This window comes from Callorhinus ursinus, unplaced genomic scaffold (assembly GCF_003265705.2).
Source record: "Callorhinus ursinus isolate GAN/ISIS: 27379988/994484 unplaced genomic scaffold, GSC_fseal_2.0 scaffold54, whole genome shotgun sequence".
NCBI lineage: Eukaryota > Metazoa > Chordata > Mammalia > Carnivora > Otariidae > Callorhinus > Callorhinus ursinus.
The window spans coordinates 18,154,385-18,177,807 of NW_027397116.1; the positions used below are offsets into that span (position 1 = coordinate 18,154,385).

Sequence of the window (23,423 nt, forward strand, 5' to 3'; positions counted from 1 at the left end):
TGGGACGCCTGGGTAGCTCAGTTGGTTAAGCATCTGCCTTCGGCTCAGGTCATGATCTTGGGGTCCTGGGATCGAGTCCCGTATCAGGTTCCTTGCTCAGTGGGGAGCCTGCTTCTCCCTCTGCCTCCAACTCCCACTGCTTGTGCTCTCTCTCTGACAAAGAAAAAAAATAAATCTTTAAAAAAATAAATAAAATAAAATTATATATATAGAATTATTATGGTGTACACCTGAAACTAATGTAATGTTACATGCCAGTTGTGTCTCAGTTTTTAAAAAGGGCATTTTATGGCTTATAGATGTGCAAAAAAGACTTTTATTTGTCTTCAGCTTACTATTCTACCTAAATTTTCTCTTTGTTTTATCTTACTTTATGTTTCTAGGCAGAATTAATTCAAGACTATTTTTGAATGGAGGAAAACAATTACATAAATAAAAAGATATTTCCAAAGTTCTTACAAAGAGAATTCTTTAATTCCACCGTCTATGTGGCTCTGGAACTCACTACTTGTACTTTTCTCCATCAATTCTTATACTCTTAAAATAGTCCTAAACCATCTTTTTGCCTCCTTGTCTCCAGTATTCTCCATTACAAATCAATTTATGGTGCTGTCCTAAGAGTCAATGGCAAAATCTCAAATCAGTTCATGTCACTCTCCTGTTGAAAATGTTTAAAGGACTTCTTTCTCTTGTGTGCTCTAGCCATGAGCACTTCTTCATTTACCCTGAACAAGAAACTCTTTCTTATACTTTGGCCTTTTCACAATGTTGTTCCTTCTATCTCCTACACTCTACTCATTCTTTGACCTACAGCTTACTCATTACTTTCTCAGCTTTGCGGGGCTGTATACTTTTTTCATGATACTATAACACTAAATTGTATTAATTACTCCTTAATGTCTTGCTTCCCCAGTGAAATAAGCCACATGAGGAAAGGGATCATGTCTTGTTTACCGCTATATTTTTGAGACCCTGACATCCATTCTGGCACAGAGTAAGTGCTTAATAAATGTTTGGTTAAATGAACAAAGAATAATCTAACAATGTTCTTTATGCTTAATTACTAAATGTTCAGCTTTCCTAATTATATAATACCTGTCTCCTTCACCAGAATCATTTTTTAGGTTTAAGCAATTACTTTCCCTATGATGAATTTGCCATTAGAATTACAATTAGAAAAAAAATCACACCTGAGTTCCTCAATCGCTAATGGACATGAAATAAATTTTAACCTCAGCAGCAGTAAACACACAAAAGATATTAGGGACAAAAGGCACAGAATGGAAAGCTTAGTGAAAATTACAAAGAGCCATTTAATAAGGATTTAAGATGTGTTTACACTAAGCAAATGAACTTTTAGGGAAAATAATTGGCTTGTGCATTTACTGTCAACCTCAAAGTATACTCCAACCTGTAAAATAGTACAGTCTAGTTTATTTCATACCCTTTTAAGGCTGCTCTATCATTTTTACCGAAAACTCAATGGTAATCAGTCCTTCCTAGATAGGTTTATGTCCACCTTCCTTTTCAAAATAATTGATGGCTCCAGCAGTTCATAAAGGTATTAGTAGAAAAAGATAGAAAACAATAATAGGAATATGAAAATAAAATATTCTATTAAGACAATATATGGATTATGGAATATCAGTATACGTTTGTTACTTGAAAGAAACTTTTTGAGATGTCTATTCCCTTGAGTAAAGGGACATGCTGTAGAATTCATGCACCCAAAACCACAGTCATGAGACCCTTGGAAAAACTTTGATGGATCAACTTATAAGGAAACAAAGCTTGTGTATGAATTTTAAACCCTAAACAAATGTCTAAGTGAGAAAAAACTTTTTAAAAAGGGAAGTGGAAGGAAAGAGGATTGCTTAAGAGAAAGGAAAAAAAAAATGTCTAGTCAAATAAATTACAAACTGCACATCAAAGTCTTCAAGAGCTTATAGCCTTCAACCATGTCCTGTCAAATCCCCCATTTCTGTCTTATAATAATGTCTTGGGCGGGTCCCTCTCTTTCAAATCATGTTCATTTATTAAAAAGCTCAGTTCCACCCAATTTGAAACTCCAGTCTTACCAGCTCAGGTTTATTCTCCCTGGGATGTTGCTGCTCTTCAAAGTAACTCTAACTGGCCATCACTATCATCTATGAAGGGGTCTTGTAGGCACACGTGAATACCCTTTATGGGGAGTGTGGGGTGAGCCTTGGTATATATCACTGGTAAGCAAGAAACCTTCTTCCACTTTCCCTCATCTTATTTCCCCAGTGGTATATCCTACAGTCTAGCTTCTTGAGTTTCCTCACCTTGTGGCCAACACACTTAGATGGGGTACCAGAAATATGGCTCAAATCTTTTTAAGCTATCAATTGTTCTGCGTAAAATCCCATGTGTGGGATTGAAGGCTGCTTTCTAGCTCTACCATTTTTCTCTAATTCTTTTTCCTCATGTTCAAATAATCACAGGAAACCACATAAGCAAAAGTCTAACTAGGGAACAAGATGCTAGTTCCCGCTTCCTGCAGAATTTCCTATTCTCCACGAGTAATAGGTAATTCTTTTGTACTTCCCCTCAAGTGGTTGGGGGTAGGTGCAAGAGCACTGTACTACTCTATCCATACCCTCTCTGATCTTCTCTTTCTATGGAAAGGGGAGGAGAATATACAATGGGATACTTGACTCTTCTTTGTCCTCAGGTTTGAGTTATAGTCACCAATTCTGGGACATGAAAAGTCTCTCTCAATATGATAAGTATTGGCTAAAAAAAAAAGTATGTTTGTTCTATTCTGTTTATTTTTCCCAAGTTAGAAATATCATTTGTTCCAACTAACTTCCTGATGGTGCATAAATCAATTTTGACAATTGATTTTATTTTTCTTTTAAATTCAAGAAGCACCGGGGCACCTGGGTGGCTCAGTCAGTTAAGCAGCTGCCTTCAGCTCAGGTCATGATCCCAGGGTCCTGGGATCGAGCCCCGCATCGGGCTCCATGCTCAGCAGAAGCCTGCTTCTCCCTCTCCCACTCCCCCTACTCTCTCTCTCTTGCTGTCTCTCTCTCTCTGTCAAATAAATAAATAAAATCTTAAAAAAAAATAAAAACAATAAATGCAAGTAGTACATTCCTCATTAATCTATGATTACACCTCTAAGGAAAATGGGTGTTTATTGCCAGAAAGTAAATTAACTCACATACAAATCTCCTGTGCTTCAATGCGATCAACCAAGTGGAAGGAGGACTGTTAGTAAGTACTTGGGTCTGCTCTTTGCAGAAATGTATTTTAATACATGCCTCTAAATACAGTAAATGAATCTTACTTAGTTCTGTTTTTTAAAATTTTCCCCACATCAAATTTTTACAAAGAGAAGAAAAAAGGATTTAACTGGAATTTCCTGTTCCAGAACAATAAGTTGAAATCGTATTACAGTACATACTCTCTTTCTAGTTCAGTAATGTGCTTAACTACTCTGCTCAGTAATATCATTTGCATAAAAAAAAACAGAACAAGGGGAGCCTGAGTGGCTCAGTTGGTTGAGCGGCCAATTTGCTTTTGGTTCAGGTCAAGGTAAGATCAAGCCCCACGTTAGGCTCCATGCTCAGCAGGGAGTCTGTTTGAGATTCTCTCCCTCTGCCCACCCCCCAACTCACACTCTCTCTCTCTCTCTCTCTCTCTCTCTCTCTCTCAAATAAATAAATAAATAAATCTTTTAAAAAAAAAGTGTTCTAGTATCTTCAACAAGAATACCTGCGTTTCTCACAAGTAGTTCCAGAAATAATTCAGGAGTTTTGTCAAGCTCTTCAGCAGCCCGATGCTACGGTTTTTAAAAATTACTTAAAGGTATTCTTCTAGAGAGCAAAGCCCTAAGGACTGGATCTCAATGTGCCTCCATAATGATCAGGAATTCCAGTTAATTTATAAAGAAGGAGTTTTGTGTGCTATTCACACTGGTCTTTTTAACATTGCTTTAAGCTTATTGCAGTATATGTATTGGGATTTTTCTGTAAAATGGGTGTAATTTTCTCTGAATACAATTATGTGACAAGAGAAACTGCTTACATGCCAGTTCAAATTGCTTTATATAAAAATGTTGTTAAAAGATACAGCATGGTTATCCTAGTACCTTTTATTTTCTTTTCTTAAAACATTAAATTTTTTATATAAAGACCATAGCAGGGAAACAGTGTACTTTTTTTTCAATTGCTAAATATAAAATGTTTGAAAATTTTAATTTTTTTTATGTGTGCCATCTCAAAATATGGGGGGAATATAACAAATAAAAACTAATTTTTTTGTAGATAGCCATTACATTTCTTTAAACTGTTTCGATGCCAATGTGTGTTCTACAAAAGAGAATGGTTTCATAAATTAATTGATTTAAGAGTAGGTACCGGTGTTATACACTTTTATAACAAAATAAAAATAAATTTTACATAGTGAAAAAAAGTGTTCTGAAAACAAAACAATAACAACAAAATACAAACAAAAACAAAAAAGCATAAAACCTTATTCTACTGACAAGTTCCTATTTTATGTAAAGATGTACAGTGTTTTTATTTTTTATTGAAAACTCATACTAATAACTTCTAGAAAATAAAATTTGATTTTACTTTTATATTTTCTGTATGCATACAAGGATGCCACCAAACTACAGGTAAACTCAAGAGTAAGCATGGTATTACAAAACACTGCCTTCAAGGATATAAAATGTAATCATTAATAGGAATCCACCTTTTTTACAATATTATGTCTGTGGTCTTAAACACCTTTGCATTTTAATCATTGGATTCAGTTTTGCCGATATATTTTGTTCTCTTCAATCCTGAATAATGTAGTTAAATATACAGTAAATGGTCAGTTTCAGATTCACCAAAATTGACACAGATTACCAAATTAGTTGTTTTTATACTTATTTTTATTATCAAACTAAATTATTTTTTCATCATTAAGAATAAAGAGCACCTCATCACAAGGATTCTTGATATAAAATCCATTCTTTGCTATGTAATAAAATAAAAAGATATATTTCCACCATATATCTAGGTGGAAATTTCTGCCTTAGGAAAAGGATGTCATTTAGATTTATACTTGAAATGTTAAATAAAATAAAATTTACTTATTGATGCTTCATTTTAAAGAAGAGTAGGTATTTATTACCTCATTATATTGGTTAAAAGTAGATTTAAAACTCAAAGGTTTAAATCTAATTAAAATTAATACACTTTATTTAATTCTATACACTTGTGTTTTCCCAATTTAATGTCTACTTGGTTGCACATAGTTTGTATTCTTTACAGGGTGCTTTATTGCAAACACACATGAATTGCATTAATTCATAATGGTCCCAAACTGTTACATTATTTAAAAATCAAATTATTTAAATGATATTACAATCTTGCTTTTACTGTCAATGTCAGGAATCTACAGTTAGCACTGTAGGCCAAAGAAATGATTTTGACAAATTGTAGGCTGTGCCACTGGAAACATAATTGTAATTTATGGGTGGAGAGGGTATATTATACAGACGCTTGCAAAACAGGGGAGTTTATAAAAGAAACAGCTAACACAAAACTCTGATGAACATTTATTCTTGCTAGTTCACTGACATACAAGTATGGGTATCTTATCTACGAAGAAAAGTATTCAAGATCACTAGATAGAAGAAGTAATAAAACACAAGATTAAGATGCCTCAGTCTACTAGGAAGAGGTTTATTCATTCCTACTCTTGAACAGCAGAACTGCCCAGCTTTTTATGTCATCAGACATCAAAACAAATCTGAGTTCTAAGATTAAATCAAGATAGTGTATGCTAATCACTTTTCTACCACTAGATGGAACTGGAAAGCTGTTTGCCATTCTCAGGACAAGAAAAAATTGTTGAAGTGGAGAAAATACAAAGATGCCATATTGCTTTCAAACATTATTAATAGTGAACTTAAACAAGGAACACTCTTTTGAAAGGAATCTCTGTCATGAAGAAATGAAATAGAGTTTAACTGTTAAATCTGAAAGACAGATGCTATGTACTTGAAGGTGGTCAAAATTCACTATCCTTAAAGTTAGTCTTTCAAAAACTCCAGTGTAATTTTCAAAGTGCTCACTTAATTCAAAAACCTGCCTAAATATCACACACCAAAAAAGTCTGTAAAGATTTTTCATCTCCTTTTTTTTAAAGATTTATTTATTTTATTTGAGAGAGAGTGAGAGTGACAGAGAGAGACTGGGGGTTGGGGGGGTGAAGGGGCAGCAGGACAGAGTCTCATGCTGACTCAGCACTGAGCGTGGAGCCTGAGGCAGGGGCTTGATCCCACAGTCCCGCGACCCTGAGATCATGACCTGAGCTGAAACCAAGAGTGGGACGCTTAACCAACCACACGTCCCAGATGACCGAAGATTGTTCCTCTACTTTTTAGACTGTCAGGCGAAAAAGTAAATTCCTCTGTCATAATGAACGTCATTCTCAGTCTTTAAGTCCACTACTAAGTAAATCATAGCCTGATGATTTTAAACTGTTCCACTTCAGCATTAATCAATAAAAATCCATAACTAAAATGTACTTGCCTCTTTCTCTCTCAGAACACAGCCTGCTTGCTTACCGAAGACCATACATTTAGCTTTGGTACAAGTGCTTTGTGCCCTTGTACATTTACATAGCACCACTCTATCTATCCTTTTAGTTTAGAACACCACTGTGAATTTCCCAGGAAAGTTATATACCATATATATATATACCATATATATATGGTATATACCAATATACCATAACTATTAATATTTTGGAAGATAGGAGTTATAGAAGCTCCTATTATTGTTATTTACATTTTATCATTTGAGTATTTTTTTGCCCTTCTAAAATTATTTGTAACTAGTAGGAGATTTGTTTACTGTCTCCCCATGTTGTCATTTAATTTATTCTCAAGGTATGCAAGCTAATCTTACCATAGACAAAAGGTATTTTACTAATAAAACAAATCTATTAGGTGATATTTATAATATGTTCCAAATCAGGGCATGTTTACATTCTGTCCTGCTCTGTATTGAGTATTGGTCTTTTGTGATCAGAGTGCATTCATGTTTTGCATGTCCCAAACTCCTAACACAGTGCCTTATACTGTGTGGATGTATGTGATTATTATTTATGAAATTAATTAACAGCCAAAACATAACATTATTTTAACTCAGTGCTATTTTTAGCATATTACTTCATCCAAACCTTAAATTTTGACACCCACAAAAAGCTTCCAAATCTTCAGCTTAATGCAGTTTTGAGTATTTCTTAATGACAATGTTACCAAGATTTATTACTACGTATCATTGTAGGCATTATCTATGGACTGCCTTCTCTGAAGTATGAGAGGAAAGAATTATCTCACAACAGACTGCCCATAGGGGCTGTTCATATAATCATACTGCCATTTTTAATTCATCTTTGGAATTCCTCTTTCAGAGTTGTTCTGTAACTCCAGTGTCCTCAGAGCAAGTTTTGTAAAGTAAATATGTGAATCAGGCCAGACGTGAGGCAATGGGGAGTGTTCAGGCTTTTCGTGAGCTGGCTGTTGCATGTCTGAAAAGGGCAAATTCAAAGAAAACATATTTACATCAGGCTGGTAGCCAAGTAAAATTTATCTGCTAGCATAATTTGGCCGATTGGTTGTTAGGTTTGCAACCTCAGATCTACTAGTTACTTTGAAAGTGAGTTAAATGAAGAAACAGGCAGACATTCTGTTGCGGAGGTAGTATGGTTCCAAGATTTTTATCTGGTTCGTTGTGTGGTGTGGCAGTGGAAATTGTTTATGCAAGTTTAGTTTTGATTGATAGAGGCTAACTTTCTTGCTCTGCGTTATCCATATTCCTTCATACTTCTCTTTACGATTAAACTTGTTAAATGGATACTCTTGTCTAAAGTTAAGAATCCTAGTCAATACTGAGGGGTTTTTTTTTCCCCTTTGAACAAGTTTTAAGAAATTTTTCTTCACCATTATTGTTTTGTAAGTTGGCAAGGCTATGCATCTAGGTATAATTCTTTTTCATTCATTATCATTTACAAGCAAGAGACCCTGTCAATTTAAAGATGTGAATCTCCCTTATTCTGTTTTAATTTCTTATATTCTATTTTCTCCATGTTCTCTGGAACTCCCACTAAATCAGACATTATTTCTCTTGGCTTGATCTCCTGTATTGCAAATCCTTTTTCTTATACATTCTATCTCTGTACTTTTATCTGAAATCCTCAGGATTTCTATGATATTATCTTTCAAAACTTTTTTTGAAAAATCTTTATTGAGGTATAATTGACATATAACATTATACTAGATTTAGGTATATAACATAATGATTTTATATGTGTATATATTGCACAATGATCACCACAAAAAGTCTGGTATCCATCCTCATACATAGTTATGTTTATTTGCCTTGGGATGAGGATTTCTAATATCTACTTTCTCAGCAATTTTCAAATATGCAATACAGTATTATTACCTATAGTCACCATGCTGTATATTACATACCCATGACATTTATTTTATAACTGTAAGTTTGTATCTTTGACCCCTTTCACCCATTTGCCCACCCCATGTCCTCCACCATGACAACTACCAATCTGTTCTCTGTATCTATGAGCTTGGCATTCTGTTTTGTTTTGTCTTGTTTTGTTGAAATTCCATATATAAGTGAGATCATATGATATTTGCCTTCTTCCATCTGATTTATTCCACTTAGGGTAATGCCCTCAAGGTCCACTCTTGCTGCAAATGGCAAGATTTCATTCTTTCTTATGGATGAACAGTATTCCATTCTGTGCGTGTGTGTGTGCGTGTGTGCGTGCGCGCGTGTGTGTGTGTGTGGACATACTAAACTTATTTTTTCATTTAACGACTGATGGACACTTACGTTGTTTCCATATCCTGGCTGCTGTAAATAATGCTGCAGTGAACATAGGGATAACGAAATCATTTCAAGTGAGGGTTTTCGTTTCCTTCAAATAAATACCCAGAAGTGGCTGGATCATACAGCAGTTCTATTTTTAATTTTTTTAGGGACTTCTATATGGTTTTCCATAGTGGCTGCACCAATTTATATCACCACCTTCAGTATACAAGGATTCCCTTTTCTCCACATCCTCTCCAACACTTGTGATTTCTTGTCTTTTTGATAATAGCCATTGTAACAGGTGTGAGGTGGAATCTCGTTGTGGTTAATTTTTACTTCCTTGATGATTAGTGATGGTGAGCACCCTTTCATACCTGTTGATCATCTATATGTCTTTGAAAAATACCTATTCAGATTCTCTGCTAATATTTTAATCAGGGTTCTATTTTCTTTTCTTTCTTTCTTTCTTTTTTTTGCTATTGAGTTGTAGGAGTTTATTGAATTTTATTAAATTTTAATTTCAGCATTCTGTCAATTTCAAAAGATCTTTTTTACTGTCTATTTCTCCACCATAACTCCTGTTCTTCCTAAATCTGGAATAATAATTATATTAATTTTAAGCTATTCTAGATTTGTGTATTTATTTATTATGGCTTTTTTCTTATTATTAAAGAGAAGATAAGATCCTTCAGAAATATAACCAACAGAAATCTAAGTTAAAGAGTCTGAAAATTTAAAATTCTACAAATAAAAAAATATCCTCAGTACTTTATTCCTTTGAATAGCCATCATCACCGTTTTATAATTCTTTAATATTCTTCTAAACTATTATTTATACCTATCAAAAATACATTTAAAATATTTACTCATTTACTAAGGCTCTCCTTGCTTCAAAAAATATATTTGATTCTATTTTCAAATGTGATTTTTTTTTTTACTAATGAGTATAAAACCAACCTTCCCTATAGAACCAAAACAATTCCAGTGAGAATAGAGATAGTTGTTTCCATCTGGCTGGATTTATTTCCCTCATTTCATGCTGCATGCTGATAGCAAATGGCAAGAGCCATATTTCAAAATTCTGAGTATGAGATATAGGGATATTAAATGGATTCTTTTGTCTGTAAATATTTTGTTAAGTGGCAGGTTACACCTTACAGTGAGTAAGAAGGGATCACGCTATTTTGTCTGGAGTCACCAAATGCCCAGTTATAGAACACTGAACCCCAACTCCAAACTATCTACTAGCATACAATTCAGACATTTTCTTCTGATTTGTTTAGGAAAAATCATATTTTTCCCAGTGGTAAATGTCTGACTAACAATAACTGCAGGGGAGTGGTACCGTGGTAGATGGAACAAGGGTAACTTGTTTAGTATTCAGAAATTCAATTAAAATTTGACTTCTTTTTCTAGAAATCTTACACCCCAGAGCTTCACTGGGGGATGCCATTTTGTCCTGCTGCATCACCCTCTAGACTTCCTGGGAGGGGGTTTTAACAGGAAACGTTCCTTTTTCCATCTCCCAGAAATTGATTGAAATCTCTTATGCCTTTCACTTCTTTTTTATTAATGAAAGCTTATCATTTTTTCTCTGTCATTATTTTAACGGAGTTTCATGAGGGAGAGCAGATGAAAGCATATGGTTCATAAACTAGTTTGAAGCAAGGGCTTCAGTGAATCATCTTTAGTGCACTCTTTACTTCATTTATTTAATATTTGTTGAGCATCCATGCTGTGAAGGTATGAGTACAAGTTTTCTACCTTGAATGAAATTACAGCTCACTAAGCAAGAAAAAAATAAATACATTAAAAGAAAAAAAAAAAAAAAGAGGTGCTGGTGGCTCTGGGTGGATGTTTGTTAAACATCCAACTCTTGGTTTCAGCTTAGGTCATGATCTTGAGGTCGTGGGACTGAACCCCATGTCAGGGCTGAGCATGGAGTCTGCTTGAGATTCTCTCTCTTCTCCCTCCCCGCTCTGCCTCTCCCACCCACTTGCGCACTCTCTCTCTAAAATAAATAAATAAAATCTTTAAAAAATACATACTCTGGCAGAATATATTAAAATTCTATACAAGTTCATAGAAATGAAAAATCACATTAAATTGGGGAGTTTAAAAATATTCATGAGGAGATAGAATTTTTGACTTAGCAAAATTCTCTAGAAAGCCAGAAGAAATGAATTCAAGGCAATGGGAACAACATTTTAAAAAAAAGATGTGGAAACCACAAAGTATATTTAGGATCATGTTATTTGGAGGATACGATATATATATATATAAGAGAATCATGGGAGATGAAGATATAAAAATAAATTAAGGCTAGAGTGTAGATGGCCTTAAATCAAATGGACATATCTGAATCTAATTTGATAATGAATGGTGAGCTGTTTAAGGCTTTTCAAACAGAGGATTGCCAGACAAGAGCAATATCCAGATTTCTCAAACTATGTTTAATAAAATACTGTTCCAGTTGATCTTTTAATAGGTGGGCTTAGGAAAACATTTCTCAGGTAATCAAACAGATTTTAGAGACACCAAATAAAATGCACTTCCATGGAGATTTTCAGTACACATAACTTATATAAAAGAAAAATAAAAGAAACCTTCAGAGGTGTATCATTTCCCTCTCTTGTGATTACCTCCATTCAGACCTCCAGTCTTGTAGTCCTTTTTCAAAAATGTTTTGTCATGGGAGAAATGGAAAAAGCACCATTGGGGTACACAGACAACACCATCTCTCTCAATTTCCATGGTCAAAGAAGCAGGCTTCCACAGAACCAGCAGAACTGTTTGATAGTGGAAACAATGATAACTTATAGATGTGTTTCAATAAAACCCATGGTGTCCCCCAATTCCACAGCTGTTATGGATGAATTTTATCCCCTCCCAAAACCATATGTTGAAGTCCTAACCCCTAGCACTTCAGAATGTGACTGTATTTGGAGATAGAGACTTTAAAAAAGCGATTAAGGTGGGGGCGTCTGGGTAGCTCAGTTGGGGGAACATCTGACTCTTGGTTTTGGCTCAGGTCATGATCTCAGGGTTGTGAGATCAAACCCCACATCAGGTTTCATGCTCAGCACGGAGTCTGCTTGAGATTCTCTCTCTCCCTCTCCCTCTGCCCCTCCCTTCTCTCTCTCTCCCAAATAAATAAATAAATAAATCTTAAAAAAAAAAAAAAGTGAGGTTGAAACAAGGCTGTTAGTGTGAGCCCTAGTCCAATCTGTTGTCTTCATAAGAGACAGGAGAGACATAGGAAAGATCATGTGAGGACAGAAACAGAAGATGGCCATCTGCAAGCTAGGGTAGAGGACTCAGGAGAAACCAAACCTGCCACTACCTTGACACTGGGCTTCCAACCTCCAGGACTGTGAGAAATTAAATTTTTATTATTTAAGCCACCCAGTTTCTTTGTTATGGCAGCCCTAGCAAACTAATATAATGGCCAGGAAAATCTAAGCCCTTTACAGCAGGGTAGTGTGAGGTGGGAGATTTTAGAAGAAAAAGTGAGAATTATTATGTAGTTTATAGATGCAGTGAAATTCATACCCTGTACTGGAAAAGAAGAGAAGGCTATGGGAAGGAAATATGTTAAAGCCCTTTCTATGACCTTCCTTTTTTTCTGGAAGTCCGAGCAGCAGTAAGTTACCAGGTTCTAATAGTGTGAGGCATTAGGGATGGGAAAAAGATTTGAAGTACGGTGGGAGGGGAAAAAAAAAAAAAGCCTGTTAATATTCTCAACTCTGAAAACACTGAAAAGCATATACATCCATCTATTAATGGAAATCGAGGCTCAGATTTAGGAAAGTTTTATCAAATAAAGTTCAAAATTTATACTACCAGTGACAATTACTTGAAATGGAGCAATCAAACATTAGAACTGAAAAAAACAATTATGTTTTACTCTAAAGGAAAACCAAGTGCCTCTCATTCTCGTGGACACTCTTATTTTTACTTTTAGCTTCATATGGGAAGAGAGTGACTGGATTAGATCTGCCAGATGACAAAATGTAATCTTCTGTCACAGTTTTGGAATGGGAAGCTTCCAAGAGACTTAGAGGTAATTCACTTGAGCTTGCCCTGCCACCCCACACACATTCTTTTTTTCCATTTTCCCTTCTTTCAGTCAAGGGGGTAATTATAATCTGTTACTTTTTTTTTTTTTTTAGAGAGAGCACACAAGTGCAGAGGGGAGCAGGAGACAGAGAGAGAGTCTGAAGCGGGCTCTGTCCTGAGCACAAAGTCACACACTGGGCTCCATCTCATAAAACTGACATCACAACCTGAGCTAAAACCAAGAGCCCAGAGCTTAACCCACTGCATCACCCAGGCGCCCCTGATCTGTTACTTTTAAGAAACTTTCTCCTCCTTTCTCATGGCAACTGATTCCCTGGGCTCTCTGTGACCAGCTCAGTATTATAAAGGAGAAAAACTCTCCAACCCTTCTCATCTCTACCTCTGTCCATGCTTCCCTCCCTTGTTTCCGTCCTTTTTCTGGAGATGGTAAAAGACATTCGATTTTCCTTTTCCCTCATCATAGTGTTTAAAATAGGGACTGCCCAGATGTTGGAATACAATAGACAAGAGAAGTCTCATGGTTAATTTTCATCTGAGATCAGAGAAACAATGAAGCCTTCCACATGGTCTACTGCAGATCCCTATAGTTCTGCTTAGGTTCAAAGATACAACAAAATGGGCGCCTGGCTGGCTCAGGAGGTAGAGCATGCCATTCTTGATTTTAGGGTCGTGAGTTCCAGCCCCACACCTTGGGGTGAAGAACTTACTTAAAAAAAAAGATATAACAAAATATTGTCTCTTTGTTTTGAAATATTGAAATATATTGAAATTTTGAAATATTGAAATATTGAAAACAAGATAGCTCTTTGTTTTCTCCAGATATACTTTTTTCCGATGATTTTGTCTGGAGAATTCCTCCAGTCAAAATACTATTTAAAATATTTAAATCACTCTCAAATAAAGCTGACTAAAATGTTTAAAAATAAATATTTAATTCCTCAGGCTTTCCTTGTCTTTCACCACCTTGGCATCTGGAAGAGTACTGGTCAGTTATTTTGTAAGATGTTCTCAATACTGGTGTGTCTAGGTGTTTCCTCATAATCAGAAAATACTGGCAAGAATACCAAAGAAATTATGTCATGTACTTCTTTTTTTTTTTTGTCATGTACTTCTTAGCACATCATAGGGATTACATGATGTTGACATCTCTTTTTATTGGCAATGTTTTCCTTTGTCTCTTGATTAAGACCGTGTCTGTCAGGTTACTTCACTATAAAATTATAATTTTTCCTTTCATAGTTATTAAATATTATAGACAGACATGTTGAGACCACACAATGATCCTGGCTCTCCTTAAACATTCACCCGCTAATACTAGCACCCCTTGGAGGATTGTGTCTACGACAATTGCTTGCCTAATGATGACTTCCTATTTCTCTCTTTCCTTCCACATTATTAGTTGTAATTCTTTGGTAAGAAAGAGCTATGCTTCTTCCCCACTTATTTATTTATTCATTGCTTACTTACATCAGTGTATTTACTTGATTTTATGTTAAAATTGAATGTTATCATTATTTATTTAGTTTCTGAAATTGTGCCATCTTAGCTTGTTAGGAACACCTTCAAGTTATTTATTGTGTTATTTTGACAAAACCCCACACTCTTCAGAGCAACTCCTTACTTTGTGGCACGACAGGATTTTTCCAGACTCCTCTTACACATTCCCTGCCTGTATCCTGGATTCAGCCAATACCCCAAGGAGCCCTGGATGTTTTTATTAGAGAATTGTGTTTAGTAACCAAGATGTGAGCCTTAAATGTGCTAAGTGCTACTGAGCTGTCATTGCTCTCTCAGTAAACAGAGCTAGGAATTATATTTGTATATACTTACAGGCCCATACAGACACAGATCTAAATTTGTGTCTATCTTTGATATATATATGCATTAAAAGTCATGAGTTTATACTGATTTCCAATCTTACCTACAGGAACTGCCACCGATTGGAGGAGGATTAGGAGAAATAACAACTAAATGCAATGCAGGATCTTGGAGAAGATCCTTGAACAGAAAAGGGATATTAATGATACAACTGGTGAAATTCATTTAGGCCAATAATTTAGTCAGTTGTATTGTACCAATGTTAATTTGTCATTTTGATAACTGTGCTATGATACTGTAAGATATAAACATTAAGGGAAGTTTATATGGGAAGGGTATGTAGGAACTCCCTGTATTATTTTTGTAAATTTTCTCTGAGTCTAAATTTGGTTCAAATAAAAAGACTAAAAGTAAGCCATTAAAAATGTAATGTGTTATCCATCATTTCCCAATCTTACTTGAGTACATAATTTTACTTTTCAGGAAAATTATTAACTTCCATCCAAAAGCATTATTAATTGTGCCTTGGAACACAAATTTGGCAATGATATGAAATAAGAGAACCGCTATTTATATACCACACAAAAAAATTAATTATAGTGCATTTGGCTTAATGTGTTTCTACTACGGTTGAAGATTTCCCAAAACTATTAAGCAACCTGTGGTGAAACAGTTATTTGAGAAAGCCTAAATTTCACTTAAATTTAAATGTACACAATTATAATGCTCATGACAGAAATTTGAACAAGACTATCTCTCTACAATTTTACAAACATTTTGCATGTGGTTAGAGGTATGATAAAATTTTGCAAGCTAAGGAAATAACCACAAATGAAGGTGTTCTTCTATTTTAAAAGAGACCAATTACATTGAAAACAACAGACAAAACTTAATAGTGTTAAATTTTCATTTTACAAAAAGCATTGCAGCAATCCCCAAATCTGCAGTTTCCAGATCCCATTGATGAAAATAACACACTCACCCTGGTAACTTAATGGAGGGCTTCTTATGAAATAACCACCCTGAGGAACATATTTACAAAATTGCAACTTTTTTAAATTGGGGATTTTACTAAAATATAAAAGCAACTTTGCTTTCCCCTTACTTTTAATATATATTTATGGAATGTAGCCTTGGAATTCTTACATCTTTTCACTCATCCAAAATACTTAAGATACATATTTATATCATATACAAATTGATTTCTATTTGAAGCCTCCTTTTTTGTGGCCATGTAAATCAAAAGAAAATTATTGCAATATATTGTAATAATATATTATGAAATCTGAAACTGCCAGCAACTGGTACCTGCTTACATTTATATAACTTAACCATTTTCTCGAATATCTGTCTTTATCTTTATGTCTTCTGCTACATTTTAAAAATAATTTTACTGCATTTAATAATTTTCTTATTTAAATTATTTTTTATAATGTATTTCTTCCAAACAAACTTTGAAAAGGTCACTGAAAACTTGTATTTTTTTTTTAAGATTTCATTTATTTATTTGTCAGAGAGAGAGAGCAAGCACACAAGCAGTGGGCAGTGGCAGACAGAGGGAGAAGTAGGCTCCCCGCTGATTAAGGAACCTGATGTGAGACTCGATCCCAGGACCCTGAGATCATGACCTCAGCCGAAGGCAGACATTAACTAACTGAGGCATCTCAAAACTTGTATCTTTTAAGAAGACAAAATAATTGTATACCTCCTATAACTCTACTTGGCTTTCTCCTACGAAATCTTCCATGACTAAATAATATACTGCTGGAGAGTAAAATGCCTTACATTGTACATACCTGAGTCATCCTTTTCAAAATATATTTAATCCTAATCTCTGTAATACTTAAGACGGTGATTCGAAAGATTGGCCATGGTGAGATATATACCTTCACTGTTTATTGCTTGGAAGCATTTTGATATATATTTGTTCATTCATGTCATTCTTTGTTCCAAAAAATATCCAAATGAAATTACGAACATATTCTAATTTAAATATAAATCACATGTGTGCATGGTCTGAGTCTTCCCCATCACAAATACATATATGATGGGTGATCTGCATTTGTCTTTAAAGCATCTTTCCTGCCACCCTCAAAGTATCTCTGACACCAAATTTAAAAAAAATGATTTTGATGCATATAGAATCTGACTCACTTGATAACACATAAATAGAGCCAATGAGAGAACTAAAGAGTACCTACCTATTATGGTCTGGTATGGCTGTACATAATCCTCAAAACCATCCTGTGAAGTGATTTCATCCACTTTCATGGTTTAAAGTGTTCCATATGCAGATGACAGCCAAATTTCTATCATCAGTGTAGCTAAGCTCCAGACTGTATATTAGACACAATTTTGGGAGTCTAACAAGTACCTTAAAATAAAAATCCTGATAAAATAAAATAAAAATCCTGATCTTCCCTGGTCTTCTTCACTGCAGTAAATCACCATTATATTCTTCTGGTGGCTCTGTCCAAAAATTTGCAGTCATGCTAGACTCTTCTCCTTCTGTTCCACCCCACATCTAATCAACAATTCCTGACAACAAAACCTTCAAAATACATCTAGAATCTGAGCACTTCTAATCACTTCCATTCTTGTGCCTCTGCCCAAGACAAGGCTTAACTTCTCTTAATCCCATAATCTCTTAATCGCTTTTGCTCAACCAAGAAGCCAATGTGTTTGTTACTCTTATTCAAATTTTATCACTCTTCAGCTCAGAATCTTTCAATGATTTTTCATTTGAGAGTGATGGGCACCACCCTTCTAATGGCCTAGAAGACCATTGTTTCCCTGTCAGATCTCAGCTTTTACTCCCTTTCTCATCCTTCCATTCTAGCTCCACTGATCTATCTGCCATTTCTCAGATCATCAGATGTGTCTATCTGAGATATATTTTACTTATTTATTTTTGATCTGTCTCCCCAATTGTAATAAAAGCTTCAGGACAGCTGGAATTTTTCTATTGGTTTCCTTGTTGAAACCACAACACCTGGAATGGTTCTGTCAAGGTAAGCATTCAATAAATAATTGTCAAGTAAATGAATAAAGTAATGGATGAGAAAATTATTATCTCAAATTTTCCATATAAAATGATCGAGAATGAAATGGAATATGTAATTGGCTCAGTGTTCGTTAACTTTGCCAGTTAGTGAGTCAACCATTTCAAGCTGCCAGAATGGGTGATCTTTTATCTCTGTCACATTTCCTCCCTAAATTTATGAGCCCCATTTACAGCATGAACACTACCAAACAGAGGGAATTTTAGTTGTGATTAGGTTATGCAGTTCCCAGAAAGTCCAATTTTAGTTGCTATTTTAATGAGAGAAGTTTCTGAATCATGTATTTTATAATAATAATATGTTTGGTTTTGGCTCACTGATAATACATTAAAATTCAGGTAAAGGGCCAACTATCAAAAAGTAATATTAATTAACAACTATACTACAGATATACTAATATTTTTTAATAGTGCCAAGTTAGCAATCACCAGATTTGAGCTCTCTCTCTAATAAGAAACAATGCCTTTGCATTTTACATATAAAACTTAGGCTTTCACAATTATTTGCATGAATCAGTATACCCCCAGATAAGATCCTTTGATTTATATTTTATTCTTATGATACATAATCTAATTATCATAAAAAAGTAAGCATATAATTTTAAATAAATGTGTATATATGTATATAGACATAGGTGTGTACACAGATTTTTTTAATTTAGATTACTTACATTGCTAACAGACATAGCTAGAATCAAGCTCATATTCTAATATGCAAAATATAACTGTTTCTTAAGAGGTTAAGAGGCAATGGTTGGACTTCACGGAAAGTTTTAAATAGTCCCGGTTGGCAATACTGTGCCCCTTTGTCATTCCCCTTCTTCCTACTTAGAGGGAGAATAACCTAAAGCAAAGCAGGTGTTTTGTGATTACAAGGAGAGCATCTTGAGGATTATGTTCTACAGCTAAAAATGTTAGAATTAAAAAAAAAATGGAATGAACTAGGTGTACTGTTGAGTCAGACATGTTGCTCTAGATGCTGTGCCCCAGACTTTGGATTTATAAAATGGAGTGATGAAATGATTCAGGAGTTATATAGTGGTGATGTTTCCACAAGTCTGTGAATATGCCAAGGAACATTAAATTATATGCTATAGATGGGTGATTTGTATGGTATATGAATTATGGCTCAATAAAGTTATTCTGGTGGACTACAGCATTTATTGTGACACTTAGATGTGAAGTAATTTTGCTGGTCAATCTTAATCATGGAAAATCCTTAATTATGTGGTAACAATGTCTTCAAAAACATTACTTTCTCTTTTAGTAAGGTAAAATTCATTAAAGTATGTTGGGAAAAGTCGTATTTTACGGATTGCTGAAATGTTTTTTAAACTTATATCAAGTGCAGGTTGTTCACTAGGGCAATATTGTATGCCAATAAGTAATATTTACTAGGACTTGAACAGTGCTATTTAACCAGTATAATTAATGATGAGCCTCATTTTTATCATTTCTACAACACTAAAATGAGACTAGATATTCAGTTCTAAAGTTATACGTCTATGACAAAGAGGGCATGGCAAAATAATGAACCTTGTGATGAGTTCTATGAATGTTCCATTAATTGGTGTTAATGTCATTTTCAGTATTTTATTTAATTTCATCAAAATGCAGCATATTTTCTCCAAAGAAAAACAATTTATTCATAATTCTGTTACATCTTTTCCATTGCACAAATTAAAGTTTTGTAAATGCATAGAATAGAAATATTTTCACTGAGAACCTTAAGAAAATTACTCCTCGGAAAATCTTACTATCTCAATAGAGCAGAGACATAATTAAAAGTAAGGGAGTAAAATCTACCTGAAAATACTGTAGGGTATTTGCTACTTTCCAATTAGCAGCCTACTCCATCTAGTACTAAATCCCCCAAAATTAAAAAAATTTAAAAATTAAAAAATAAATCCCCCAAAAGAATTTCCTTCTTCTTGATTTGATTTGACACTTCACTTAAATAACTATCAATTAACCCACTAAATTTAAATAATCATATCCACAACCACCACAGTAAAATTTACTTAGAAAATCAACATTTTGTCTAAAATACCAAGTAAGGACTAGGAAAAGGTATGAAATACAATGTAAGATTTGTCTCTTCAAATAAGGTGGGGATTGTGTTCACTGATTATATTTTCCTTGATCATCCAAGTCAAATACAAACTCTCTCATAGAACAAAATGGTCTGATGATATAATTTTCCCTCATCTACCTTGAAATGTAAATTAAAAAATGATTTCTTTTATACTACTTGCTAATTTTATAATAATTATAAAATTTTAATTTTGAGGTCAATCATATACATATAGTTTTGAAATAAAAACTCACCTCAGGAATAGAAAAAAATGGTTTTAAGATCTCATACTAATGATTGTCATCATCCTGTTTTTTAAAGTTTTATTTGCTAAGGATCTTGAAAATAGAAACAGTGCCCTAATACTAGACCTAACAAATGATGTAGACACTTTGAATTTAGGATGAAACAAATTATCTCAGAATTAGTTAGAAAAGACAGCAAATAACTGCCAATTTTTTATATGTCTTAGACCACCCCCCCCCCGCCCCTTAACCGGTCTGTATTTGTCTGTCCATCTATATATCTATACGTCTGTCTGTCAGATGAAGATAACTCACACAAACACAAGTATAGGTACATATCTAGCTGTATACCTTGGCTACTGTACTTCTAAATCACATAACTGCACTTATATTATTTTTTTTAATAATTTAAAATGCATTATCTTAAAGAAAACACATACTTACTGCCCTCTAGAGGTATGAACCAGTAGTGTAATAAGTGTAGATGTTGCCGGGCATATACAGTTTAAAGCTAACATGGCGTATTTAAACTCTTCTTCACAAACAACATGATCTGTTTGAAATAAAATAGGTAAATTAGAATAATTTACCATGGGAGAGTACTATTTCCAAATAATATGAAAAATAAAACAGGAAATAAAATTACAGAAGTTTCCACATAAACACACTTGTCTTCGAGATGTTTTTACATGTGCAATTTTCCCCAGGAAAAATGTTTCATAAGAGAGAGTACTAGATTATGAGTTAAGTGACCAAGAGGGAAGGGGATCCTAGCCCCAGTTCTGTCTTTAATGAAATTGGCAGCCTTTGGCAAAATGTTTAATTTTCCTATGCTTCATCTTTACAAGGAGGTGAGAGGTAGATTGGAGGAGCAGTCTGGAAAACAAATCAGAAATTGTATAAAGTCTCCTTTAATTTTGATAATTCTATGGTATGAAATGCAGTAGTATTGATTTAAAGCATTATAGATTTATCAAATTCATAGTCACATAGCACACAGAATTATTAAAAGATATGGTAGATAACATTTATATAACAGTAACAGATTTTGTACAATCAAAATAACCATGATATCAGGCAATAAAAACTAATGCTAATATACATTTAAATTTAAATTGTACTTTGACCGCAAGACCTACAGTCATAAACGCAAAAGATGATAGAATTCAATCAGGAAAGATAATAAATGGCAACTGAAGTCAGTGACATAAAAACAATAGAGTGTGCTAAAGATAGTGTCACACGAGAGGTTGCAGGCCACATTAAAGGGAGGTGATGCTACTCAGCCCACGTCCATTACTTTCATACAGCGATGAGGGCACAGATACCAGATATCCGATTTTCCATAGAAGTAATAATTTAGAGAGGTGATTAAGATATTGTTTACTTTGTGGAAAAAATAAAGTCCTTTCCCAAGTAAACAATTATAGCTGGTATTAGAAATAAAGACAATGTGTAAAGTACCAAGAAAATAAATACTCCCAGAAAATAGTTTTAGATGGTGGAGGAATAGGGGACCCTATTTCAACTGGTCCTTTGAATTGAGCTGGATATCTACCAGACCACTCTGAACACCCACAAAATCAGCCTGAGATATAAGAAGATATATCTGGATCTCTACAAACAGAATATCTCTGGAGGTTGGTCTCAAGGTATGAAGTGGGGAGCTGTGATTCCACAGGCAGATATCGGAAGATAAACGGAAGGGGGAGGAAGCTGTCGTAAGCGTTTGAGCTGGGAAGGTGAAATAACACAGGAGCGCAACAGCGTCCCATGCTGGGGAACAGGCACAGACTTGCAGACCAGTAGCGAGACTCTCCTCCCCACTGAAACCTGGAGCTATACAGACGTACCTGCAAACTGGGGGTGGCTTGCGGTTTTAGAAGCACAAAGGGCAGAGACATATCTGGACCTGGAAGAGAGGACTGGGGGTGCTGCTGAGGGGTGCACAGCCCAGGACGCTGCAGTTTTTAGCAGCACAGATAGAAATGGAGACAGTGTGACCTGGAGAACTCACTGAAGCACAGACTGCAATCTCTCTGTTCTGAGGCACAGGTTTGGATATGATCACTTCTGCTCTGACTCTCAGAAGAGACATGGAAAGCCGCCAGGGAAAACAGCCAGAACAAAAGACCCCAAAAAACAGTTTTCCCTGAGCCCATCCTCCCCCACAGGGGCCAGGGCAACTCTGCCCAAACAGAGTTGCCTGAGTAACAGCATGGCATTGCTCCTCCCCCAGAAGACAGGCTGGAAGAACAAGAGGTGAACAACCCTAACATCCCTATAAAACAGGTGCATCTGGCTTGGGTTGTGGTCAATAATTTGGGCCCTCATTCCCTCAGTCACCCCTCAACAGAATGACTAAGAGGAGGAACCCCCAAAATAGGAAAGACTCAGAGACTGTGACCTATGCCACAGAACAAATGGATAGGGATATAAGTAAGACGTCAGAAATAGACTTCAGGGTAACAGTTATGAAGACAATAGGTAGGCTGGAGAAAACCATTAATGGCAACATAGATTCTCTAAGGGCAGAAATGAGAGCTAATCAGGCCAAACTTAAAAATGCTATTGATGAGATCCAATCTAGACACTCTAAGAGCTAGGGTAAATGAGGCAGAAGAACGAATTCGTGATCTAAAAGACAAACTGATAGAAAAGAAGGAACAGGAGGAGGCCTGAAGCAAACAGCTTAAAATCCATGAAAACAATTAGAGAAATAAGTGACGCCATGAAATGTTCCAATGTCGGAATTTTGGGATCCCTGAGGGAGTGGAGAGAGAGAGAGGACTAGAAGATATATTTGAGCAAATTGTAGCTGAGAACTTCCTTAATCTGGGGAGTGAAACAAGCATTTCCCTCCCAAGATCAAGGAGACCAGACCAACGCCCTGGCATGTGATAGTAAAACTACCATTTCTTAGAACCAAGGAAGCCATCTTAAGGGCAGTTAGGGGGAAGAGATTCCTTACATACAGAGGGAGGAACATCAGAATAACAGCAGACCTATCCACAGAGACCCGGCAAGCCAGCAAGTTCTGGCAAGAAATATTCAGGGTACTAAATGAGAAGAACGTGCAGACAAGAATAGTTTATCCAACAAGGCTTTCATTTAGAATGGATGGAGAGATACAGAGCTTCCAGGACCAGCAGAAAATGAAGAATATGTGACCACTAAGCTGGCCCTGCAAGAAATATTGAGGGTGGTTCTATAAAAAGAGAAAGACCCCGAGAGTGATATAGGACAGAAATTTACAGAGACAATCTATAGAAACAAGG

General features: G+C 35.1%; 1 protein-coding gene across 4 annotated transcripts in view; it reads right to left on the bottom strand.

Moving 5' to 3' along the window:
* KCNT2 (potassium sodium-activated channel subfamily T member 2) overlaps positions 1-23,423 on the bottom strand; it is a 371,985-nt gene that overhangs the window by 108,886 nt on the left and 239,676 nt on the right. For all 4 annotated transcript variants that reach the window (XM_025892310.2, XM_025892309.2, XM_025892308.2 and 1 more), the window contains exon 14: positions 20,590-20,698. In XM_025892310.2, the coding sequence (XP_025748095.1) occupies positions 20,590-20,698 (109 nt within the window). The remainder of the gene's footprint in view (positions 1-20,589; positions 20,699-23,423) is intronic.